The 26,805-nt window shown below is 44.9% G+C and overlaps 1 protein-coding gene across 4 annotated transcripts; it reads left to right on the top strand.

Moving 5' to 3' along the window:
* The first annotated feature begins 6,963 nt into the window (after positions 1-6,963).
* Positions 6,964-24,880, top strand: TMEM154 (transmembrane protein 154). Of its 4 annotated transcripts, none has more exons than XR_010831132.1 (7): positions 6,964-7,400; positions 14,039-14,365; positions 15,385-15,412; positions 15,595-15,714; positions 16,199-16,291; positions 17,792-17,852; positions 20,529-24,880. XR_010831132.1 is itself a non-coding variant. In XM_013175126.3 (7 exons), the coding sequence occupies exons 1-7, from the start codon at positions 7,340-7,342 to the stop codon at positions 20,542-20,544; spliced, it is 699 nt and encodes a 232-aa protein (XP_013030580.2). In that variant the 5' UTR covers positions 6,976-7,339; the 3' UTR covers positions 20,545-24,879. The 4 variants fall into 4 exon arrangements, 2 of the variants coding, with proteins under 2 accessions (XP_013030580.2, XP_013030581.2); XR_001204727.3 differs by having other exon boundaries at positions 6,966-7,400; positions 16,199-16,357; XM_013175126.3 differs by having other exon boundaries at positions 6,976-7,400; positions 16,199-16,284; positions 20,529-24,879.
* Positions 24,881-26,805: the final 1,925 nt, after the last annotated feature.

The raw sequence follows: 26,805 nt of genomic DNA, 5'->3' as shown, positions 1-26,805 counted from the left end.
GGTGCACGTAAGTATAACAATTGCAGTTCTGACAGCACATCAATCTTCAGAGAAATGCACATAGGCAATGGATTTGAGCAACCTGGTCTGCTGGGGGGTGTCCCTGCCCATGTCAGGGGGTTGGAACTGGGTGGTCTTTAAGGTCCCTTCCAACCCAAACCATTCTGTGACCCTGTGAAAATGAGACCCAGGAAATACCCCCTTCACACCACACTTGGTGCCCCTATGCTTTGCCAGGGAGGTGTGATTACAGCATGGACAGGGACACACATCCAAGAGAGGAACAACAGGAGGGAAGGGTGCACGTACACATCACAGCTAACCCAGCGCTTCGGAAGGGATTTCTCCCCATACCGACCTCAAGCAGGAGGAAGTGGACATAAGGAGCTACTTGTATTTTGGTAAACTCAGTGCTTTTTGTACATTTTATTACAGTCTCCAAAAAGGACATTTGGGAAGCTTAGCACTTGCACATCATCATCAAATTGTAAGGTTTTACTCAGCGGCAGCTATATAACAACTTGCATATGAAACTGTTCTGTATCATCAGACAAAATGAAATGAATAGACTACATATGCTTACTTTAAGAATGTAATGAACAGGCAGTGTTTCTCGCAGAAAATGAAGAAAGGTGTTTTTCAGAGAGAAAGAAACAAAAATAAAGTAACAGAGAAGACAAAAGGCAGAATTTGTTTTTTTTTTTTTCAGGTAGTCTTGCAGTGCTGCAGTCAATTATATTGACCCACAAGACAGGTTTAAACACAGGGTGCTGAGAAGTGATACTTTCTGCCTTAACTGCACATCCCTCCCTGGATTGTGACTGATAGTATTTTGGATGAGCAGCACAAAAAATACTATCACCCACATGAAAACCTGGTCAGCGTTTAAATATACCATGCGCAGGAACAGGACTCTGTTTTCAGAGAGATCGTAGGCAAGCTACTGTTTGCATTGCCTATTAAAAATGAGGGCCCAAGAACAGGACTTTACAGGTTTAAGAGTGGAACCTGAATGATTTCAGATAGCACACAAAGGTTCACAAATCGCTGAAATAGCGTCCTTGGTATTGCAAAGACCAGAAAGCTTGTAGAGTTAGTGGTCTGTGTGCTTAACGCTACTGTACTGGCAAGGGGATGTATCATATAGCATCTGTGATGATCAAACCGATCTTCACTATATGGTACTATGAATGATAGCTTAATTATGTATATTTTAAAAATCATGTTTCAAAAATATGCTGAGGTCCACTTTAAAATAATATCTGTGTTTCCAGTGCTTTGGTCTCAGTTTCTGGCCAAAAGTACCTTTAGAAATCCTGACACTTTTCTGAGGGGGGGGGGCCTAAAGTTAAAAACCCACTCACTTGAAATGCAGACTGACAGATAGCCCAAGAGCCTCCATTTAGCCTCAGGTTTGTATATACAGTAGAAATGCAATCTCTGTGTAGAACATTTTAAAAGACTGCTCATAACACTGGGATAGATCTGGGCTTACGGAGCTAAATGCTTTAAAGGCATTTAAATGACCAACTAAGAAAGCACACTTTTTCAAAGTCTCTAGGAACCAAACTTGTCCCAGATCAGATACCCATACTCTTAAAAGTGTCAGTGCTTATTTGCATCTTTATGTATCTAAGCACCTGTAAAAAAGCTAGTCTTTAATGTTTCTTTATAGTCTGGACTCTGCATTAGTAATTTGTGAAGTGAAGTTCAGTAATTACAGTGAAAATATGCAAAGGAAAAACTAGAGAATATTTTAATTCACGGATACAGAAAGGGACTTAGACGGGAGGATCAAATGAGAGCTGCCCCAGCCTAAAAAAAATATCAAGGAACATTTACGCTGCATTATTTTAGGACATCAAAGTTCATCTTCAGATTTGAGGTGTGGCTGGAAAATCTTACGGCTCGCATTACAGTTTGTATGTGTTGTGTTTTTTTATGGTAGACTACTATTGCACAAATGGGATTTTCGGATTTTATTCTTTTCTTATGCATCGTTCACAGCTGAGAAAATACATTCTAACAGTCAGCTGAAGCACCCTAGAAATAAAAAATAAGAAGGGTTTAAAAATGTACTTTGCTTTTTCTCAAGAACCTTGTTTCTCTACTCTTCATTTTACTAAGTGCACCAGTGACTACACCCAAGGCAGATTTGTGCTTTTCAATCTTCTCCTTCATCAACTTCACTTTTCATTGTCTCTTTAAAATAAATGTTTCTGTTTGTACAGAGTGCTGTATTTTTGTTGAAGACAAATCTTAAGCAAACATTGGCTTGAAAGTGACAGCTAATTAATAGGCACCTCCACGTAAGACACACAGTACTCAAGTGTCATGTAAAGATAATTCACTGCCTTACTGCTTTTTCCCCTCTTTAAGTTGCTGAATGCACATTTATTAGCTGAGCTGGCAAATTAAGTGCCTGTGACCAGACAGGCCTATGATCCCCGTGCTGGATGCCCTGGCAATATTTCTTCTCTTGCTCCCAGGAGCAGTCACGCAGAATTTCCATTTTCCAAAGTGCTTTTCCGAATTGCACAGGCATTCTTTTCAGCGTTACACTTTCACTGTTCCTCCTGTAGCACCTCTCTCTGTACCGTGAGCTCTGCTTCCCTCCTGTGCCTGTAACACTCATTTTCTTACAGAAAGACCATATTCCCCAGCCAGCAGACTACAGCCAGCTCCCCTTAAAGAGGCATCTGAGCAATCTCCCCGTCCCGTGGTGAGGCATCCGAACCAGCTTGTTTCCCTAGCTCACGGTGCCCAGACATGGGTGACAGCTCGACCACGGGTCCCTTTCTGGGTGGACATCTTCCCAGTCCTCTCGTGGGGAGCAGGGTGGGACCTCTCCTGCCATCACAAGTGCCATGCCCCAGTGAACCGCCTGTTTCTTACATTAATCTTGGAATGTTTACACCACGTGCACTCACAGTACAAGTTTAAGGTATATGGCCACCCTGCAGAAAATTTGTATTTAAACCATTCTGTCTCTAATTGCAGCTCAGACCCTGAGCACTGCAATATGTCATTCACACAACTGTTTTCAAAGAATGGGGCAAGCCTTTGACTAACAATCCGCTGTGCTGCTCTGCAAATAAGCAAAACCATTATTCATATGGAAAATATCAGGAAACCGACCCAGCCTCTTTTTTAAACTGGTGCACTCTCTTTCAGTTTCAACCCGCCACTGGCCTCAAAGGATCCAAATGCAAGAGATTGATAGCCTGTACATTTCTGCCACAATAGCTCACAATAGCTGCACTGTTGGAATTCACAGAAGTGCCTGAAAATCAATGCCTGGCATTGCACTATGCAGGCCTGGGTTGCTTGTCTGAGGTGCTAATGGATTAGTGTCTGCCGGGGCGCTTCCCATCGTTTTCAAACACTACCCAGGTGGAGCAGCACTTCCCTCCGGCTGGGAACAGGGACAGGGATAGGGACAGGGACAGGGACAGGGACAGGGACGGGGACAGGGACAGGGACAGGGACAGGGACAGGGACGGGCCCATCCTCTTGGCCCAAGCCTTCCCCATGCTGGAGGAGCCCAGGCATCCCTCGCTGCTTGGCCGCCTGGGATAAGAGCAGGCTTTCTGAGGTCTAAATTCTTAATTTTTAAGTATTTGGCCACTTAAGCAATTGTCTGCATTTATTCAGTGACCATCCAGTAGGAACTACAGGAGAAATGTTGATTTAATGAATGGCATTGCATTTCTCAAAACGAAACCAAAGAGTTAAGCTTGCTACAGTTTATGTGGTGTTATCTCCTCAGCTGATTATTCTGTATGAGTGACCGCAGGATATTTAAGTGTCTTCCTCAATCACATCCACTACTTGTGGCCTTTTCTTTTTCATTTCAGGTGAGTTTTTTCATTTAGTTGAAACGGAAGAAAACATCTGGATATTTTCAAGTAGAATTTCATATTTTTTTTCTGTTCCTATTGAAAATATTTTAGCGGTGATTTTATGGTCCATGTTACATGTAAGTTGGAAATAAGGAACAAGGCAATAAAAAGGCAGAAATTTACAAGCCTGGTTAATCAGAGAGGTCATAAAGATGGCAGGTACTTGGTTTTATACTTTTATTATCCCTCTAATGTCAGCTGGGCTATTTTATGGTACCCACTTTGGACCAATATCTCACTGTTTTACGCATTGTTCTAGTTTGTACTGGTGGCATCGGTCATGGAAAGGTGTAAATCTTTTCCTTGAGCATCTCTGTGTCTGAAATAAAACATAACTTGCCTTTTTACATAGCCCAGAGTTGAGAGAGCTTACTGGAGAGAGAGCTTTATTTGCGGCAACTCACACGGGCAAAGCTTGCTCTGAAACACGTGCGAGGGGGCATGCGCTCGCAGATCCGTGCGGGTGCCTGTACGTGCGTGCTGCGTGTTTCAGCCCTGACTCAGCAGCTCGATCCTTCTGCAGCCCACAGAAGCACTGGCACAGTCAGCACTCAGGCTGGCTTTGGGAGCTGTCCTCGGGAGCTGCCTCTGGCTTTTGCCCACCGTCCTTTCACCTGGGGACTCTTCACGTGTCTTTTAACGCTGCAGCAAATTGCATTGCAGGGCGATTTCCCCTTCTTTCACTGTGTTCTGTGGGAAAATTGTATCTGTCCTTTCCCAACACCTGTCAGGAGCAGGAATAAGACATGAAAGGACCAGCAGAACTTGATGGGCACAGGTCCCTCTCTGCACTTCAGGGCAGTCCCATCAGCTGCTGACTTCGGCAGCAGACGAGCTGCACTGGCACCAGTTTTTAATGTAAGCTCTATCACAAGCCAGCAACGTGCTCCACCACTCTCAAAGTTTTATCTGCTGTGTTGTTGTTGTTGTTGGAGTTCTCATAGGAAAAAGGAACAAGAAGAGCATGAGTCAAGTGGCCGCAGCATTACAAAACATTTCTGTTTTTCTGAAGATGTGGCACTGATGACATCCCGGAGCCTCAGTGATGCAAACATTTCTGTGATTAAAAAAGGGCATTAACAAACAGCCTGGCTGGGTACTCAGAAATGCCCTTTAAAACATAAAAAATCAATGAAATGGTACCTAAAACATGCACAGACGTTTCCAGCTGGGTAACATCCACTGAAAACACACAGGACTCACATTTGTCTCACCTGAGAAAAGACATTTCTTTTTGCTAAGGTGCATTGTGGATCACAATGAGTACTCGAAGGGCTATGAAATTACCAGATACCATCCACCCGTCTCACAAAGACCCTCTGTGTCTGTGGCTGTCCTGGTTTCCAAATGCACAAGTTTTACAGCGAGGTGATCACTATCTTTATGCAGTTGCAGGTAGTGAGACGCTCGTTTTCAATGCAGGCTGAATTTGGACTCCCTCCTTTTGTTGTCACTGATGCAACTGAGAAAACATGCTCAAAAGGTACAAAAAGGACAAAAAAAGATGATCAAATTGTGTGAGCAGCTGCTAGGAGCATACCTGCTCTTGGTTGACTTTGCAGGGGCAGATACATTTTGAGCATTGAACTAGCCGAATGCATGCCAAACTACCTTTGTATCGCTCTAAAGTCTTACCTAAAATGTTACATAGCACCAAGTCACCTTTCCTGAACTTCAATTTGCCTCAGAAATCATTAATTGGATACACACCACTGGGTGGTTATCTTGTTCTCGAGGGGTAACGATGAGTTATTAGCTGAACATATGTCAAAAATAGCTAATGGGGACACAAGTGGGAAACGCTACATCCAATGTTGAAAGACTGGAAGGGAAAAGAAGAAAGGATGTTGTCTTGTGCATTAAAAATACGAGGTAAAACGGCAGCAAAAAAAAATTTTCCTCTTTTTACTTCCACTCTATCTTATGTTTTTGAAAGGGAAGGGTTGAGTGAGTTGGGCTAATTCTACAGAATGGGAGCAAAATAGCCAAATACGCCGAGTATGGTAAACAGAGAGAAAATGTTTGCAGTTCATATGGCATTAGAAAGACTGAGAGTGGCAAACTTGGAGAGATGGGGAAGAAATGGGAGAGAGGATAACTTCCTTTATACATTAAATCAATGACATAGATAAAAATCCTGTTAAAAACTATGACTTCACCTACTGCTAATCAGGGCTAAAGAAAAACTTAGGCTGGACAACAGCAATAGTGCTGGGAGCTGATCCTGTACTCATTAAAACAGAAAGAAGTGCTTCTCCTGGCACTGTAGAAGCAGCAACAGTGAGTGCAGTGCTGAAAGTGTGGCAGGAATCGCTCTGCAAAACCCATCATATCCAACCAGATGCTCCCACTTATCCCAGTGTTGCAGTATCCGCACCACGTTTAAGCCGACCAAGCAGTGCCTACCCTGGTAAATTATATTGTCAGCTCTTCAGGACCAGGTTTTGGCTGCTGATACTTTGGGTGTGAAGAAGATCTGGCCCCGGACTGGGAATGCTAGGCACTGCTGCAATGTGGATGAATAATAATTGAAAGCAGCTCTATCAATTACACACTGTTACTAATACTTGGAACTTGTGTAACCTTTCAATGGGAAAATCTTAAACACATGTACGAGCCTTACCTCTAATGCATCTGTCTGGTAAGAGTGTTCATCTACGGCTATGGCACCATACTAAAGAGTGCCTCCCCAAAATAGTTAATCACCCACTCACTGCTGCCAAAGCTCCTCTTTGTCCTCTTGTAGGTGCAGTGTAGTGACTTTGCTTTTTTCCCCACTGTTTTAAGCAGTGGGTAAATGTACATTGCCAATACTAAGCAACCGGTTCCAATTTAGCTAGCTCAGTCATTCGAGCATTTTAAATCTATTAACAAGCTGGTCATTAAATGAATTTCTGACCTATTTCTTCAGTACTCTAGCTAAGAAACTACCTGATGACCTATGGAAATATCAATGTGATAAGAAAAATTATTAGCTGCACAAGCAGAGCAGCAGTTAGTCACTTTGGCAGCTTCCCCCAGCCTGAAGAGAAAGATTCGCCATTGCCAGCTTCCAGTAATTCCCCAGAATCTGGGTTTTGACACAGATTGATGTCTAGGGGAGACACCATGAAGCTGCTTACACAGGCAGCACGCATCTCCTCTTCCTCAGCTTATTACTGGAAATGTTTTTGGCAATTAGGTGGTGCACAGCAGCCAGGAGCGGAGAGGAGGGCGGGAAGCCCACAGGTGCTGGAGCAGTGCTTGAAGAGCAACCTCCTCTCTCTTTTGCAATCCCTGCCTGCTTGACAGGCCCGGACGGCATTACATCACTTCCTAAAAACAATCAAACGGAGCCCATCTCCCGGAGAAATACAACTCAGAGGCACCGGGGGCAGGAAACAGGAAATGTAAATGCTCTGCCGAAGCCCAGAGAGAGCCGCGGAGGCTGAGGCAGCATGCAGGCACCCGGCTGGGTCCCGCTGCTGAGCGCCCTGCTCCTCGCCCGGGAGGGCAACGGTGAGTGGCTGAGCGAACCTCACTGCCGTGGGGGGCCCTGGGCACGCTGCTGGCAGGGCTGGCCCGGGGGTGACACCCACAGCTGGCCGTGGGGAGAGGGGACCTGCGGGAACTCGCTCGCTGCTGCTTGTGGCTGCGCTTCTTCCCAGCCGCGGCTTGCCCTTTTCTCTTCTCTTCTCCTCGGATGTAAGCCTGCACCGTGGCGATTGGATCTTACATTGAAGCGTGTGGGGAACTGGTGTCTCTATTCTGGCTCACCAGGTGTTTTGGGTCTAATTTTAATCGTTTCTTGTACCTTCTTAACCCCACACCCACCCTATCAGCCATACGCTATGTCATAGCAAAGCTCAAGACCGAGCTTGCCCTCCACCCAAAAGCCAGCTGCTGATTTCCGCGGTGCTGATGACCCGAAACCTGCTCAATGAAAGAAAACACATTTCTGGAGACAGATATTTGGAAGTCTGCCTTGCCAAGCCTTCGGCACCAGGGATCTAGGCGTTTTGAAGGGAAGGACCACGAGGTGGGACAGCTGCTCACGACCGAGTGCTGGAGGCACTTGCTGCAGCCCCCTGCAGAGGGTGGGTTGTGCCGCTCGCCGTTCGTCGCACCGGGACTGCCTGATGCAGGCAGCTGGTTGGGGAAAACCCTCCCTTGGAGGGGCTGACGTGCCCCCCGGCGTCATGCAAATCCCTGCCCAAGTGCCTCAGTACGGACAGAAGCACGTCGCGGCTGCCGGGAGGGAAGGGAGAGCCCTCCGCACAGCAGGGAGAGGCACTGCTGCTCGCTGCTACCACTGAGCTTCTATGAAAACTTTAAAAGGCACTGGGGAAATAGGTGGTGGCATTGTGCTGTTGTTGTTGTTGTTTTTTTTCCTGAAAACCAGCACTATTCCAGGCTGTAAAACCGGGCTGCAGGCTCCAGGCACGCTGCAGAGCTTATCGCGGTTAGCAATCGTGCTTAGCTGTAAGAATGAGTTAAGCAAGTTGTTACAAAATGGTTTGGTCTTGCCTGCATTAATGCAGCCCTGCTGTGCTACGGACGTGCTAGGAAAATGCGCTCCAAGCTTTGCACGTGCCTCCTGATCAAAGTGACTGGGAGAAGAAAAATCCTGTCGTGAACGGAGCAAAACAGAGGTCCCAGAGAAGCAGAGGGGCAAGACCCCAGCCATGTGGTGTGATGAGGTGCCAGGGAGCTGCCAGCAATTGCTTGCACAATGCATCGAGGTCGCTTGCACTTCCATCACCTCCATGTGCTGGGGTCTGCCCGAGCCCCCAGCCCTCAGAGGGCTGCCATTTCCTGCACAAAGTGCCAGGCAGCTGGGCAAGAGCCTGGCCGGTGTCAGCCCCAGCTGCCCTGAGCGAGCCCTGAGCTGCTGGGGAAAGGTGATGGAGAAGAGGGCAGATCCCTATTCTCCCCCCACAGAGGTGTGCAGGCAGCCCCAGAACATAACTGAGGCTGATGTTGAGGGCAGTTTTTCACTTGGTCTTCTGGGGAAACTGAACTGGAGGGGTTAAACTTTCTACCGAGATTCCTATATGCTGCAGGTGGGTCAGGAGCACCTTTGCTGTGGCTGGCCTCCCAGGTGCATCCTTCCTGCTGACTGCTTTTTGCTTACAGATCAACAGGGCAGGAGCTTTAGGGGAGCTTTCTTCTTTTTTCCTGCAGTCCCAGACATTGTTGCCTCCCTCAGAGCAGCGTGCTGGAGAAGGGGGCAGAAGCTCCAGGATCCCCACGGTCTCACCTCTGCTGTCTAGAAAGAGCTTTGAAAAAAGTAGGTGATGGGAGTAAGATTAGATCTAGCAGCACATCTAAAGGCAGATGGAAGCCTTTATAAACCATGTTCCCATACCATACTGGAGCCTTGTAAAATCCTCGCCTCGCCGTTTGGATTATGATGAACAGACGGTTTTGTTCCAGCTACACTGCAATTACTCTGGGGCGGCAGCTCTGTGAGCGTGCCTGAGGTCCCAGCACTGGCTCTGGGTGGAAGGGACTTAAGGGTTTGCACAACACCTGCATTGGTGCGTGCCGAGCCTAGAAGTAAATTTAAGGCCCTTCCTATAGCTTGTAACACAGAGCAAGACAAGAAGAAAGGAAGATTTGCTATATATTCTCTCTCCAAAGTGCAGCCCCCTAAAAGCAGATGGGAACCCTTTCTGTCAAACGAATCAATTCTTTGTTTTTATTTACTACTATTCCTCCTTTCCATCCAGACACACTAACTTCTACTGCGTTTCTTCAAGTGCTTAGGGGGCATTTCAGGAAATGTCCCTTTTACGTCAGCAAGATTTTATGCTAAATTTCAGTCAGTGACTCCTACCTGTTGTCCCTCGAGAGACTTCTATGACTGCAGCCGAGCCTTCAGAGCTGCTGAACTTCTAAGTTTGGGGTCCCACTGAGAGCAGGGAGCGCTGAGAGGTTTGCACCATGAGTTTCTGGACGCGGTGGAGTTGCACCGGTGCCATGGATGCGAAGCTGGAAGGGCACAGGTTCAAACAGCTGTAACTAGAAGCATGATTCGGTCTTGAAAACGTTTAGCTCTTGGGGTGATGGATGAGGCTGCGGCCCACGGTCTGGCTCTAAATGCAGGACCAAATGTGCTGTTTAAAGAGCACTTAGGCGGAATGGGCGCGCAGCAAGGAGAAAGCCATTTCCTTTGCCAAGAAGTGAACCTAAAACCCTCTCTCCCCGCTCCGGGTAATACCTAGACAGCACTCTCTAAGCACCCCTCTTTAACAGGATCCTCTCTGCAGATTAGCCGCCCCGAGACGCTCGCTCAGCCCGTCAGAGCGGCGCGTGGGCCCGGCAGCCAGCCCGCGGGGCTCGGAGCAGCGCTGGCGTGCGGCCTGCTGCAGCACGCGGCCCGGGCAGGCCCCGGCCGACCGCGGCGGGCACGGCACCTCCGCCATGGGCGCCACTCGCGGGGCGAGAGGCGGCACGGGTGCGCCAGGCAGCCGCCGAGGTGAGCCCGCGGGCGGAGAGGAGCCGTAGGAGCGCACGTGGTGCAGGGCAGGGCACGGAGGAGGAACGTCGGCCTGCTCTGCGGGGCCTTGTAGGCTTTGCTTCTTTTGTCGCCTTCTCCCGAGTCTTCTGCTCGGTGCCTTTTTGAGACTTACAGGAAAGTCCGGAGAAACAAAAAAATCCCAAATTAATAAGCTTGTCTGTTCCATTGACTCAGATCTGGCTTTTCCCATCCCGCTTTCCTCTGCACGTAGGAGCTGTTGTGCAAGCTGAAAAACTCCCTTCGGAGCCTCAGTCTGAGTTCAATGCGAGCCCAGAAGGGAGACCAGGGACTTGCCAGCAGAACCTGGCGTGCTGACTGCGTGCGATTTTTCTTTGCCTCCCATCCAGCCGAAGCCAGAAACCTGTTTGCCTGCTTACTGCATCCAGCAGCTCCTATCACCACCTCTGAGTGCCGCAACGCAAACCTCAGGGGAAGAAAGGCAGCAACAGCAGAAATGCTGCTTGTTTGTTTGTTTGCTGCACAGCTGCTGATCCTGGCGTGCAAAACCGCTCAGGATGTTCAGCTCCCTTTGCCTCCCTTGAAAGGCAGGCTTAGAGGCACCTCCAAAACTCATCAGTCACTCAAATGTATTTTTTAAGGAGAAAATTCTGAATAATGCCTCATACCACGGTATCTGCATAGAGTGACATAGCCCGTTTGTCATTCATATAATGAATAATACCTCATACCAACTGTAGTGGAACCTTTTTTGAGCTACTGCTGATGCTTGCTCAAGCATTTGGGCCCCCTGGTGCCCAGATCCTCTTGGTGGTGGGAACACCTTAGCTCCTTGCTCCAGCCTGGTGCTAATGCGGTGGCCAGCTCCCTGTCAGGATGGGCCCCCCCCCTCTCCCTTCTCTTCTTAAATGAGCAAAAAGTGGTGATGCAGGCTGGGACAAAGCTGTGGTGTGCCCTCATCAGCTTCCCTCAAGACGGCGTGCGGAAGGCGCTGGGTGGGGGTGTCAGAACATGGCTAAAAGCACAAGGCTGAGCCCAGTAAGAAGTGCTCTGCAAAGTCGAGGAGGTATCTACACAGAGATCAGATCTGTGTCTCTCCGAGCATGAAGAAAGTGCTTGAATAACATCCCACAAACCCTCCAGCTTTCAGGCACTCTCTGACCGTGCTCTAAACCTTGCAACATCCAGCTTTCATTCACCTCATGGGGATGTGCCAAGGCAGCAGGTGAAACACGGGAAATTGGAGCAATATCTTTGCAAGAATCTTGTGCAATTGTCTGCCCGGCTGCTGAAAGACACATTCAAATCTCTCAAAGAAAAGGCCTTAGTAAGAGGAAATACTGCCCAAAGAAGAGATGGTGTTTTGGCCCTGGAATTATGTAAAGCGAACAAAATTACATGGCAACAAGGTCACTCCTTGTGATTTGACACTTTCTTTGTCTGGAGACTAGAAAAGATAGTTCTATTTCACACAGAGATAACAGATTTGAAATCTGCTTTACAGCTCAAAAATAGTCAAATAAAAAGTAACAGAGACATTGGAAATGTCTCTCTTGGAAATCAAACACAACGTGCACTGTAGCTGAAAGCCTAGTACTGCATTTAATGAGATGTGACCACTTGCTTTTGCTTTAGAGTCACGTCATGCTTCAGACATTTGGAAAATCCACTTTATCTCTAATAGTAAATGGAAAATAAACTATTTCCCCCACACCCTTTGCACTATTTTTAGCACTGGGCTTGTCATTGCAAACATATCAAATAAGGCAGCTGATGGGTTTCAAGGAGGATGGCTAGAGGAGAAAGAGGAAGCAAGGTCACAGGAATGGTCCTGTGGTACTGCGGTGCAAATATATATGGCCAAAAAATAATAATGGGGAGGTGCTTTCCCTCTCATCCTCTTTGCTGGGATTAATGAGAGCCAGCAGCTCACGCGAGCAGGTCGAGGAGCACACACGTAAGGGGTCACTGCCTGCAAAGGCACTGAAATACTAAGCAGGGAAGAAAGTGACACAGATTACTGACATGAAGCATTTTGCCATTGAAGAGCTAACATTTTTGTTGTCTTATTGCAGTGGAAGAGGCTGGCGACCTTTGTAGTATCAAATATTTTATTAAAGTATTAGGCATTATTTATTGAGTATTAAAATTATTTATGAAGCATTAACATTCTTTCCTAGCTTTCAGGAGAGGGTGAAACAATCAGGTGCCTGTGTGATAAGCGTGGCACAAAGATCCAGATAAATCACTGCTGTCACACTCAAAGCATTGTATTCATTTGAAATCGGGGTTCGTGTCTTGTGAGATGCTCATCTCCTTTCTGAGACAGACCTGGGTGGCGAGGAGGTGCTGCAGAGTGGGTTAAGCAAGAGATAGCGCTCTCACCCCAGTTTTCCTCTCCTGCTCGGTGTCCCTGGGAAGGACAGATTCCTGTCCTTCTGATTTCTCATTTGTAAAATGGAGATGATAACTGCTCATCTCTCAGGGCCATTATGAAGATTAATGTGTTTACTAAAGCATTTAAAATGCTAAGTACTTTCAGATCCAGTCCTGTGAGATTTGAAATGCCAGTGCTGAGGTGCTGAAAACCTGAAGCTCTTGCTAACTCGAGTGGAAACCGCGGCTGCCCAGCGCCTGACAAGAGCAGGGAGAATCATGTAACTGCAGAAGCCATGCAGTCCTGTCCTGTGTTACGGCGCAAATGCTGCACCACGGCGGCATCCTGTCTGAAAGGGCAGGTGACACAAAAAGTCACCAGTTAACTTCAAGCAGTTAATTTGCATTTGGAAACCTGTAGGTGTAATTTATTGAGGGACTGATTCCCACGCCCCTGGCTACCACAGGATTTTTGGCAATAGCATGGAATACAGCACAGGCCGCAATTTGCTGTGCTGCCATTAAGCTTTAAATCCCACGGCCGTCAACACGGATTTTTAATTGGCATCAAAAAGTCTTGTTTCAGTATCACCAATATAGCCAATTTTAGCCAACTGCCTTGCAAAATATACGCTAAATGAAATCAAAACCCGGATCCAGATTCAAAACCTGCAACCTTCACATTTATGAAAAAGAAGCAGCATTGTGTCTTTACCACTGTGAACTCCGTGTGCAGCTGGTACCGTCCCTGTGCTGCTACCTCCTCCAGCCAATGCAGAAGTGAAAGTCAGCAGCGCCTGCAGGCTTCGTGCTTCCTTTTAGACCCGTTCCTCCTTGCTGTGCAGCCAAACAGAGTTAAAGAATCAGAGAAGGGCTCAAAAGGGTAAGGCAAGTGAGCTGGAGGGGCTGGTGAGCCTGGGAGCAGGGTCTCCTCAGGCACAGGCTGAGCATGGAGAGGGACAGCGTGCTCAGCAGGGCAGCAGAAGGCTTTTAGGAGAGCGTGAGAGCTGATGTCAACCTGCACGGCAAACACGGCAGCTGCAGGCAGGCAGACCACAGGGGCTGATGTGTCCCCGTGCAAGCCAGCTGAAGAGTCCTGTCACAGTAAGGTTTCGTGACAAACTCCACATCTAATTTGGCATCTGGCGGCCCAGACTTCACACGTGTGTGCATGTGCATTTGCTGATTGTCTTTTTTTAAGACATCAAATGAAAAATGAATACTAAATCTGCATGCTTTGACTCTCTGATAACACCAGTAAAACCCACACAATGTTAAGCTGTCCTCCTATGTTTGGCAGGCTCTGAAAACGGCGAGGATGGTTCTGGCTACGGATCACCAGCATTACCCACCGCCACAGTGATACCTTCTCCTGCTGTCACTCCTGCATCCTCTACAACCGTGGGCAGCACCCAGCCAGTACTGGTCTCTACAAGGCCTACTGAAGGCAGCTCTGAAGCGGAAAGTGTTCCAAGCACTGAACTGCATGACAAGAGCGATAATGAGAGCCTAGAGACGGAGGAGCCATCTGTCTTGGTGTACGCTGTCCCCGCTGTGCTGCTGGCCCTGCTGATTTTGCTGGTTATAGCTTTTATAGTAGTCCATAAAAGGAAAAAGTCTAAGCAAGGTAAATTTCTCTTCTCATGCATCAGGAGGATATCTTTAGCACATGCTCAACATCATTCACAAAATGCTGTTTCAAGGACTGGGATGCCCCATTTAGGGTGCTCATCTCTGGTTTTAGCTCCATGTCTCCTAAGCAGAAAAGGAGCAAAGGAGACTCACGCAGCAGTCCCTCAGCAAGAGTTGGTGCTGCTGCTCTGGCTCCTCGCAGTTCCCGTACAGAGAAGGGATGTGGCTGTGCCACGCTGTCCCTGTGCTTGGTCCCCATGCAAGGTAAATTTAGTGCTCCTCCTGCCTGTACTGCCTACAGGGTGAGGCTGCTGGGAGCTGCGATAGAACAAGACTTTTTGAGGGCCGAGGCTTTTCAGTCACTTCAAGAAACCCTGGAGGGGAAGTTGCTTGTCTGAATAATAGCTGTTACACTGCTTTTTTGTTTGCTTTTTTTTTTCTTCTTTCTTTTTTTTTTCCTATCTTCATTTTGTCTTGGGGTTGTAGCTAGCTTTGTACCCCTTTTGGCATCGGGCTAGCTCAGCTTCATTTGCTTAACTGGCACTTAAGCTGCCACGCCAGCCTCTCCCCTTCTCCTCTCCATGAGGAGAGCCCCAGGCAGAGGTGGACTGACCTTGTGCAGGCTGCAGCAAACCTCCCCTGCTTCCAGTAAATGATTTTGTAACAGTCGAGGCCCCTTCTCGGGATGCCACTTTCCTCATTATGTCTGCCCCGCCAGGGAACTGGCTGTCCGTGCGTTCCTGCCCACCGTGGCACTGACATCTACTCGGCTCCCCCCAGGCTGAGCTCATGGTGAGCATCATTTAGTGTGCCGAGGATTAAACGTAACAGGCTGCTCTGGAAATGGCAGGCAAGCAGGGCGGGATGTGCTGCCTTTCGTCTAAAAGTGGACGATTACGCCCTTTGAAAACAGAACCTCTTTTAAGTGACCCTATTGAAGGATTTGCCTATAATATAGACAGTGTATATACAAACAGCATAACTATGAACAGCAACTTTTGTTTTCTTTTCCAGATGAGCTGGGAAGTGAAAACGTAAAAAGGTAAAGTTTATGAATATCACTCTTTTAAAAAAATATATATTCTCTTACTCTAATAGGCTTGCTGATTTTGCCCCCTCCGCTGTCTGGTTTCATGCACCAAACACCGCTAAATTTGCCATTAATCATTGCAGTGAACACCCTCTAGAGGTGGCTAACGTGCAACTTCGGGGTGTATCTTTCAGGCAACAGGCAAAGGAGAGGCAGCGGGATGGGGCGGGCGAGAGCTGCCCCACGGGGACCCAAGCAGCATCTGCCCCTGGCCCCGCCAGCCACCACGAGATATGGCCATGCCACGAGCAGAGGTCGGTCCCCGGGCTCACCGCAGGCTGTTGCTGTTCACAATAAGCTTCGTGTCCAACCTCCTCATCTTTCAAGGTTGCCCTATGTGAGGCAGCTGCCCTGGAAGTAATCCTCTGGCTGCTGCAAGAACCTGCTGAGATCTGCGCAGCTCTCCCCCCCGTGATAACTTTTATTGAGCTCCATCTTGCCAATCAACATAACGATATTAAATTGTTTTTTTTTTTGGGGGGGGGTGCTAAAAACAATTTTTCTACCATGTGATTACAGGAATGATTGGTAAAGAGAAGACTAAATGGAGATATTTAAATACATGTATATTAAATACATGCAGAGTTAGGATGGCTATGACCATTCCTTTTTAAGTGGCTAGTCTGGGGCAGCTTTCCAGAGCGGCCATAAATGCCTGGAATTATGAGGGAGTCATGCACAACTACTGCCTTATATGTTTTCTGATTTAAGCCTTTTGTGTAATGTCTTTTTCTCAAGTCCTATTTTTGAAGAAGACACCCCCTCTGTTATGGAGATAGAAATGGAAGAGCTTGATAAGTGGATGAACAGCATGAACAAAAATGGTACACGGTAACCCCTCTACTCCATCATCCCTCTCTTTCTAGCTGACGTAGATCCCACGCGTAGAAAACCAATGTAAGGCATTTTGTATTTGTGTCACTGATTTTCCTAAAACATTTTTAGTTGTGTTCTTTCCTCTTTACTACAGAAATAGCACAAATGTCAGGGGTAGGATTGTTCAGAGGAGTATTTTAGTTTGTGTGGGAGCTTATTTTTAACATATGAGGGAATATCATAAATGTTTTGAGTTTCCAGTAGACACTTGTTAAAAACAAGTATAGCTCTGAACAGAATTTATATTTTTAAATGCACATTTTAATGCTAGATACTAGTTTCTTTGAAGAATCCAGTCCTTTCAGTCTTCAGACTTTCTACAGTTCTGTGGTCCACCTCGTGCTGTTGCAGAAGAAACAAGTATTTACTCGTAGCTCAGACCACTGTTTACGTAAAATCACTGCCAAGATCTTATCACTGCCCCCCTCCCCTTGTTGTTTCCTTTCCCTCGCTTGCCATCTCTGCTGCACGAAGCACAAGCTGCTCTTTGCTGCTGCTCCCTGACTACGTCCTCCCCAGTGAGTCTGCCAGCAATCAGTACCCGCTGTGCCTACCACCAGAAGCATCTTCAGCTCCCTCTTAGCTACTTCTTTTTCAAGCATCTTATATTTTTCCCTAATTTTCTCCCAGCTGAAAATCCCTAATCTGCATCCTCTTTCAAGGTGGTTCTCCTCCCAAAGCGCAGGTCTTCTGTAAGGGGTGAATTAACTGGGACCTGATCACGAACTGATATGTAACAAGCCGTGCTAACAGCTTCTCACTGGCTAGGAAATGCTGAAACCTTGTTTTTAAATTCCTGGTCCCTCGCCTTCCATCCAAACAGCCCATCTGTCTGACCTCCTAGAGATGTTTTGGTTTTTAGGACATAAAACCCTTTGGAGCATCTCTTCCCATTAGCAAAACTCTCCAGATGACGGGGTTTTGACCTTCTCGGTCTATAATCTCCAGCAGAAAACAAGTTCTAAGAGGCAGTCATGAAATTAAAGCATTAAGTACAACATATAGAGAAACACTGAATTTTTAATTTCTGTGGACAGAAGAGAGCAAACATTTTGCATTATGCTTTTTTCAGTAATGTTTCCTAAACCCCACCCCCAAATTCCCTACTGGACAATGAAACATAGGTGCAGCTGTAAGCTGTGGAGGGCTAACAAATTGTCCTCCCAAGGTAGCTCGTGGGAAACAGTCCTCAAAGGTAGTGTGCTTGTGTATGTGTACACAAACAACTGAAACATATCTAACAGAGAAGTTACCACAACACCTATCAAAGGGAAGGAGGACTTAAAACATGTAATATTTACACTGCTTGGAACATGCAGATTTTATAGATAAAATGATGCAGAAGAGCAGGTTTATGTACTAGAGTGGCTGCACAAAAAAAAGTTGATGCAATTCTGAAATAAAACAGAGTAACTGCCAAGAGCAACTATCATCTTGTTTCTTATCCTGTTTCAGCTGATTGTGAATGTTTGCCTACTGTGAGAGAAGAAGAAAAAGAATCGATGGCCAACCCGAGGTACTTTTAATTCATTATGTTATTTGAAGAAATATGGTCAAAGTGAGTCATTCCAAAATAATCTCATTTTTTATATACATAATTATAAAAGACTGATTGTGGGGCCTGTTTAGGTTTTAAAGTTTTCTTGTATGAGGACTGATTCCAACTCAAACGTTTTGACACTCCTTAAATTTCAAACCAGTTGCTGCCCGTAAATCGCACCCCTAACTAACCCTGCAGTGGCAAACCAGTGTGAGACAGATGACCGCACTGCACAGACTGAGTTTTCCTCACCGGTCAGACTTTAATCACAGCTTCCTGAAGTGTTTACACCAGCTCCCAGAGCAGCTTCCCGAAAGATTTTCCCAGCGCTGTCCTGCAGCCAGCTCAGGGGCCAGGAGGGATGCAGAGCAGCCATCCCAACAGCTTGCCAGCTTCCAAACAGCTGGGGTGTAAGAGGCTTTTGGGGCACAATGACATCCTCAGCCAAGTTCCTTTCCAGAACATAAACAGTCATTTGGAGAAAAAACACCATAGCCTACCAACTTTAGCAGGCGTTTTAAATACGGTCCTGGTTAAAGTGCTTCTGTGCTGTACTGCCATTCACCCCATCGAGTGGCGGGGACTTGGCTCCTGACCGGCTACGGGTGCCTTTGGGCTACATGCTCCCACGGGTGCCCCACCTGTAAGATGGAGATATCGCCACTTTGAAGCACTGCAGCCAGGCGTAAGCCGTGATTCCAAATGGCAGCCCTGTTTGATAAGGGTGTTTCAGTCAGAGTGAAGGTACGCATGTCAGTAAAGCTTATTTTCTTATATCTGGTGTACTAGGACCAGCTGTGATGCCTCTGAAGGGTAGGAAGGCAAACAAGCCCATGTAGGAAGATGAGATTTCTCTTGCCAACATTCAGAACTGCTCCGACAAAGGACATTATCTGAATACAAAAGGCAAGGTTATTACTGGAAGACCGCTTAGTTTAGGCAAACTTGTTCTCAAATTATGTTAAAAAAAGAGTTAAGATTTTATTTCTGAGAGTTCGGTATGGGAAACATCTCAGTGCCTCACTGAACACAATTGGCTGAGTGTTATTTTCCTTCCTCATGCAAGTTGCTGGGGGGTTCAATTAAGACTTAAATGCTTTCAGCTATGAACTGGCTTAGATAAGATAGCATTTTAAGATAGCATTTTGAAAACATCCGAGGCAAACTGTTGCAATAATGGCATTTTCAGAAGGAAAGTTTTTCCAAAACTACTTCGCAGAGTAAGTGACTTTTTAATATAAAATTTTAAAAAGGTTTTAAGAAAAGAACAATATGGTGCTGAAATATTGATAACTTAATGCTTTATCTTAAAACTACTTTTTCAAAGTTCACTTTACACAAAATGTTGGAATGTGCTTCATTTCAAAGTGAAAATATATTTGAAATGGTGCCATTTTCTGGCAAACAAACAAATGAACAAATTGGTGCCTGTTCATTTCTGTGATCAAACCTTGTCAGACCAAAGAGGACTTTTTCCCCAACCAAACTCTTTGCTGAGTATCGAAGAGAAATACATGCAGATAAACAGATGTTTCTGCACCAATTTTGAGAAAGAAAAGTGAAAAAGCATGAAGCAAAAGAAAAGAAAGCTATTATTCTGGCTAAAACTCTTACAGGCATCAAGGCTGTGGAGTGTTGCACCAGGGGCAAGGCATGACAGCCCTAGCTCCCTCGGAGATGGTGCTCATCTACCCTGAACATAAGCTCACTAAGTAAAACACATCCATGTATACAGATATGTTTTGCGTGTATATAATCTTTTATAAATATATATCAATGTCTTGCATGTGAAACCTAGTGCTGAAATCCCAACCAGGATTCCTGTGCACGCAGGAGCAGGGCAGCAGGTGAGGTGAAGGGGAGGGCAGAGAACAAATCTCTTCTCTGGGGAACTTTTTCTCCCCCAGCAAAGAGAGGCACAACACCTGCCTCTGTAGGGTGCTGAGACGGACGGAGCAAAGCACCCCCTGCCTCACCGCACCCACTGGGTGCCCTCCTGCTTTTTCTGTCTGGAAAAAGGGTGGCTCTTCCCTATAGAGTGATGGTCTGCGTGGGGAACAAATTGTTATTATGGAAAGAAATCCTCTCTGCCCAGCCTGCACCTCAGCTTAGGAAAATAATAAAAAGCCGTGAAAAATATTAAGATTGTGTCCCTTTAAACTTCAGCAGTGGTTTTCAACCCTGCTGTTAGTGCTGATGGAAATCTATCCAGCTGATAACAGAAGTTGCATTTTTCATGTCTGTGTGAACTAAACATTAAGAAAGTGCTAAGGAGCAAGCTATCTAGGCAGAAATCAGAGGGGCAAAAAGAAAATTAATATATTACGAGTCTAGGTTTAATATATATAAGAAAACCACGTAAAACGTTATCCTCAAGTGTGTGAAGAGGGGATTTTATTCCTCAGTCCTTGTCTGGGAGCAGGAGAACGCTCGTGCTGGATAGCCTCCAGCCAACAGAAAAGTGGGATCATCCCTTGCTCACAGGCTGTAGCACCACAGATGGGCTCATCTGGTGTGCTGCACGGCCGACATGCGTTTTCTGTTAACACCTTCTCGTGGGCTGAACAGACACTATTGCGTATTTTTTCTGCTGAGACACAAGCGAACAAGCAGCGTGACACCAGTGTTTTTTTCTCTTCCATGTACACCCAGTGATGGTGAATCATGAAGTCACAGCAGCAGAGAACTGCTTAAAGGGAAGCAGCACACGAGCTGACAGACCCCAGATCCCGGATGAACTGGATTTAAACATGATTCATCTCAAAAGGCTGGAGGAGCAAATGCTTTTGTTGTGCCCTGCTACTTACAATCTTCAGAAAAGAAGCATCAAGAGGAAAAAAATAAAGAGAAAAGCGCTATAGTAGGACTAGGAGGTTGACTTAAATTCCTTCTGTAAGTGACATTCATCACCAGTCAAGAGAAACATTTTCCCCACCCCAAAAAAGAGCTGTCCATGTTTCTGCGTAGCTCTCCTTTTCTGCATAGTGCAGCACCTAAGAGCATGTATGCGCTAAATTTGGTGGGCTGTTTGTTCATTCTTTTTGATTTAAACAGCACCCATAATTCTGGATTGCACTGGTTTAGTGTGTTCAAATCAGACTGTTGAGCTCATTTCGATGTCATGTTTACTTTTCAATTTGTTTTTTGGTAATGGTGCACTGATTTGCACAGGACTTCTGCTTAGGGCAGTAAAAGACTAGGACTAGCAGACAGCTGTGAGGACAGGCAGCAGCTGAAGCTGTCCCAAAGGATTTGCCAGGAGGCAGCCTGCAGCCCAGCAAGGGTACAATCCCCCTAGCAAGCATTTTCTTTTTCAAATTAAAGATGCCATAGAAATCAAAAATATTATTTCAATACTGCCTTTGAGTTAACCCACTCCACAGCTCAGCACTGTGCTAGATCTCACCACCCAGCACTTCTTCCTGCGCAGCACTGCTCACCAACATCAACCTGCTTCAGGCACGCTCAGCTTGAAGATGTTTCTCCTCATCAAAATGGGCTGGGAGATTGAACAATTCAGTGCTCGTACCAAACATGTCTGGTAGATAAGCATGCATTATTCCTAACCACTTGGTCAAGGACTTCAGCTGCAAGAAGATTACAGCTTCAGGTTTTGAAGACCGAGCTTGGAATATCTGAAAGACATTGGCTTCTCAACATGCCTGCTCTCCTTTAGTGACACTGGAAAGTCAGACTCCTGAGATACCTCAAGTTGAGAGCACAAATATTGTATTACTCCCATTGATTTTAGGTGGCGAGTCTTACTGATATGGTTTAAATGTGCAACACACGAAACTGGATACTTGTGTGTGCAAAGCTTCCCCTCCACTGTATTGAAAGCTTGCATCTTACGACACCGTAGATCCTTCCATATCACATCCTACCTGTCCTCATATTCTATTTGAATGTAAAACTTCCTGGTCAATAGCTCTTCATTATGCTCAGTTTTCTTTTATTTGCAAATATTTCACTAATATATGTTCATGCCTAGCTTGGTTAAAGAGAGCAAGTGAACGGTACCCCCAGAGCCCTAGGATGACAATTAATGCTCACTAACATCTGACAAATACAGAGGAGGGGTCAACTTTGTGAATAACTGAGAATGTGTCAAACAGAAAAAAGTGTTTACAGCTAACCATTTTCCTGAATGTATTCATCACTGAATATGAATTGACTAGTAATTTCCTCAAAGAGTAAATATTTCCTCATTGTTCAAAGACAATTTATTGCAAATACTGGATTTAATACGGGTGATGCTAAATTAATTTTCCTTGCTTGGATGATTTTTAACTTTGAAAAAATGTTGTAAGAGATAAATGTAAAACATTTTTTTCAAACATTTTCACAAGTTCCTGACAGTAAAATCACTCTCTAGAACACTGATTTACAATAATACAACCACAGGGGAAAAAGGGGAAGACAAATTAAGACAAGTAAAAAAAAAATAGAAGTGGATATTTTCCAGGAGCAGCTTTGTTAGCAGTTTCTTCCCAACGGAACTAAGTTGCTACGCTAAGGCTTCCTACAGTTTGCAAAGCAATATTCAGAAGATGTTCAAAAGAATGTTTTCTGTAACTGTTCGTGAGAAAACAATGTGCTTTGAGACCATTACTCATTACTGGTTGTGTGGCTGGCATGCAGTGGTTTGCAACAGCAGCATCCCATGGTGCCTCTTGCCCTACTCCAGCCCACACCACCCCACATCCAGCAAGTGCTGCCTTCTCCAAAAAGCCAGCTGAAGCCCAGCTCGGACAAAGAAACGGGGTCTGTGCCTCTTCCTGTGGTGTTTTTTTTAGTTGACTTCAAAACTTACCCAACCCCTCAAAATGGCATTCTGTGGCATACCAGAACCACGGCATGATGATCCTTCACCCTGTCCTAGCCATGGATCTAGGACAGTGAATAATGCACTACAGTGCATGGAGACTGCTTGAGAACAGACTGTTGTGCATATATTCTGTTGTTGGTTTTGAATTACTATTAATCCCCAATTGGTCAAAATGCTGCACAGTTTCAAGTAATTTTCTTAGACACTTGGTTTCCCTGAAAGATTTAAGTAAAAACTGGAGGGAACACATTTTCTGTAAAGTTATGTTAATAAGCATTAACCCTTGTTCTGAAGTTCATCATTAGCAATTTCTACCTCAAGCTTTAAAATCATTTCTGCCCAGAATTAATCTTGAGGTGACAGCTCTATAAAGAACGAGATTACGCCACTTACCCTTTCTAAAAAACTTACACCAGGACATGTCTTTCCTTCTTCCAGAACTTTCTAACCATTTCAAAATACAAAATAAGGGCTTGGACACTTCCCTGGCCAATTCTGGATGCAAGTTATCTGCCATTTTTAAAGGCAGCAGATCTAACCTAAAAGTTGCCAAGTTACTATTGAAAAGTTAGGACTTGATTAAATCTTGCCCTCCCTGTGCAAAAGAGACCAGGTGCTGAATGACTTGTATTGCAAGATAGTTATGGATACTTCTAATAGGTCCCCTCAGTACTCTGCAAAAATGATTTTTAGTTTTTCTATTTTCCCTTAACATAGACTTTTATGGCTTTTTTTTCCTTTCCCTCTGATCTCCTAGTCTTAACAACAGACTCCTCTGGAGGCTGACGTGATAACCCCACTGCCTCTCCAGGCTGCCCATTTCACCCCTCTAGTATCTTTCTTTCATTTCTATGTGGACTTAGGCATTTTCCAAGGCCATCACTCAGCATCCATTCAGGTTACAGCCAAGCATCTCCACAGACCCCAGCAGTTATGGATGAAGCTTCAGCATGGTCACAGCCTTGATTCCTTTCTTCCTCACTCCCATCCAATATTACCCTCTCCTGGATACTAGCCTGCCCATTGCACTTCAGTCTGTTTTGCACTTTTCATCTGTTCCTGCTCATTTTCTTCCACATACACTGGTGATCTCTATATTAATAATGTAGGTGGACTAAATTACACTGGATTTAGAAAATTTTGCTCCTGCACTACTACAGCCAAAGGGTTAAAATATTCTAGTTTACATGTACTAACATTATACCTCCTCTTTGTTCACGTTAATTTTTCCCTAAGTGATTTACACAGTCAGGTCCTCTAGCCTACAAAACAAAGAGCAGGACAACCAGGCAGCAGATAGTATGGTAGCAGATTATTTTAATATTGCCATGGACTATATAGCTTATGCCTCTGCTGTAACATCCTAATCATCTGCCTGGTCTAAACAGATCCATCCCACCATCATTTTGCCACGAAGTGATGACTCAAGTTATTATTCCTCTGTAGAAACCAAGGAAAAACACGCAAATAGGAAGTTACTTGCACTACATGCTACTCTACAACATTCAGCAAATGTGATGATTCCTAAATAACTGTTACCTCTTCCCTTATTTTCTCCAAGTACTTGAGCAGTTGTTACCAACATTCCTCAGGACAATTAGATATCTAATTTAGAGTAAGCAATTCTTGTCCTACAGAAAGCAGTAAGCTACAGACCCAAAAGAAGACTTGTTTGAGAACCATATGGATAAAAAGGAGGGTAATTGAGAACTAGCATCCTCCTAGATGTGATGAAATCAATATCTTAAAGAAGGTTTTCAACAAAGTAGAAATAACACCTCCATAAAATTACAAATACAGAGTACTGGCATCACCAGCAGTTAATAGCACAACAGTCCTGCACTCAAACACATAACCTTCCATTAACCCCACAAAAAGAATGTTGCTTTTGGTTTCTAGGAAGTCATAAGTCATGCATCCCCAGATATCTACTGATTTATGAGATCAAAATAATATTTTCAGTGCCAAATCCAATGGAAGGCTATGAAAAGACACTGTTTACTTTTTGTGTATGAAATTGCTGTATGTGCAATTGTTTTATCAAAGAGCTGTTTCAAATGATTTTGTAATGTAAATATTTCAGTCATAATATCACTTAGATGTATTTAAGAGCATCAGATTTAAAATAACTTTTTCTAATAAAGGTTTATAGTAGTTTTTAGTGCCTACTGTTCCTCTTTTTACCCATAGTCCTGCTAATCCATTCTTGTCAGTAAGTGCTAGTTTTCTAGTTGATGACTTTGAGATTACTCAGTCCATGAAAGCAGATGTACAGAGACATGTGGTATGTAGATACACTATCCTCATCATCAAGTTGAAATATAGGCAAAATGTTAGCCTTTCCAAGTTACAGAAGTGCTTTGAAATTCATATTACCTGAAGAAACAAAGCTGCTTTGTATTTCACTGTATTTCTGTTGGGCTATTCCAGATTGTCTTAGTAATAGTCAAGTTTTCTCTCCAGAGAAGTCGGCAAAGACCCACCACAGCCTTGCCATAGGTGGCCATAGCTGTCTTTTAATGATCAACTGCTTCTGAGGTTATTCCAGTTAAGCACCAAAATGGGAGTGGACAAAGCTGCTAAAACAAGTTTAGACAGAGATTTAGAAGAGACTAATAAAGCAGTATGTTGCTTTTCACTTTCATCAGTCACATGACAGAAAGTTGCATTAGAGGGGAGCAAAACAGCCTGGAGGTGTCAAAGCTCAAGCCACTGGGCCTCCTCTATGACTCAGGCCTCCTCTACAACTCAGGCCTCCTTGTCACCTTTGTCAACATTGACATGAAATGACTACTACCCAACATAGCACTTATCAAGAGCTGTCTCCATAGGATGTCACTTGCCTAGCACCACAGAAGATCAACATACACAACTTTTATATCTGATACAAGTGTTTACAGCTTCACGTAAAGCCATTGCTTTGGCTCTGATCAGCCCAAGACTGTGTTACCTTACAGCCACAGGCACCGGCACCAGCACCCCATTGCTGGTTTCCTCTGTAGGAGCCCTCAAGTGATCAGCCTCCATTTTCTCTCTGTGCTTATCCCAAGTCACCAAGCACAAGGAGCCAAAAACACAAAGTTGCGATACTACTACTTAAGTCTGCAGTTTAAGAAGCCAACACTAAAGTAAATCACCAGGCACCTTTGCTCCAGGTAAGACCCAACACACTCCCAAGGCTAAATTGAGCTACTTCCAAAGGCTGATATATAAATACTGCCAGTGCAGGTGGCTGCTATTTTGCTCAGGTGAAGGGCAGTTTGAAGGCAGGCTTTGATGTCAATGAAGATAAAGCCTTGATTAGGCATCTGGCTTCTAACTAACTAAAAAGAAAAAAAAAAAGGCAGGAAAATATGTCATTAAGCATTTTTTTCATCAAGTTAAGTGTCTTGACACTGCCCATGACTGGTACCTTCTGCTTTGAGGAGCACAACCTCCTACATTAAATCTAGTTTCCATGGGTGTATAGCAAAAAATATTCCTCTTTGGTTCCTGTAGTTGTTATAAAGCATAAGATTTAATTATCTGACTACAAACTTAAGGCAATTACTTAGAAATTCACGCTTATTCTGTAAATTTTATACAATTTTTTCTTATGCAACGGGATTTTAAAAGGGGACTATTTTTACTGTAACAATTCAAACGAAGAAATAGTCATAGTTCTTCCTACTGCATGCCAAAGCTGAGCTCTTCAGCCAGTTTGCTGAAACTCTTTTTAATCCTCATTGTGTTATTCACATGGATGAACTGCTGAATTTCCCTAAATAGAAAAATAAGATGAAGAAAGTGAATGCTTTGGGTTTTGTTGATGTAGATAAACTTTTAGGAACTACAGTTACAGATTTCAGAAATAAGCACAAGGATGACAGATTTCTGAAATAAATATGCAATTCAGCATTTTTCAGAAGAAACTCAATGACTTCCCTGAAAGCAGAACAGCATAAAGCATCTAACTCTATGTGTACAATATGCACTCTGAAAGAAAAGTAGAGCTGAAACTAAAACTCAGATCCAAATTATATGGAACGGATTTGAATTTCATGGCACAGACCTCCCCTGTGCTCAGAGACTCAGCCCTGAATATCAAGTGCACGTGGCAAT

This window comes from Anser cygnoides, chromosome 4 (genome assembly GCF_040182565.1).
Source record: "Anser cygnoides isolate HZ-2024a breed goose chromosome 4, Taihu_goose_T2T_genome, whole genome shotgun sequence".
NCBI lineage: Eukaryota > Metazoa > Chordata > Aves > Anseriformes > Anatidae > Anser > Anser cygnoides.
This window is presented reverse-complemented; position numbering and strand designations above follow the sequence as displayed.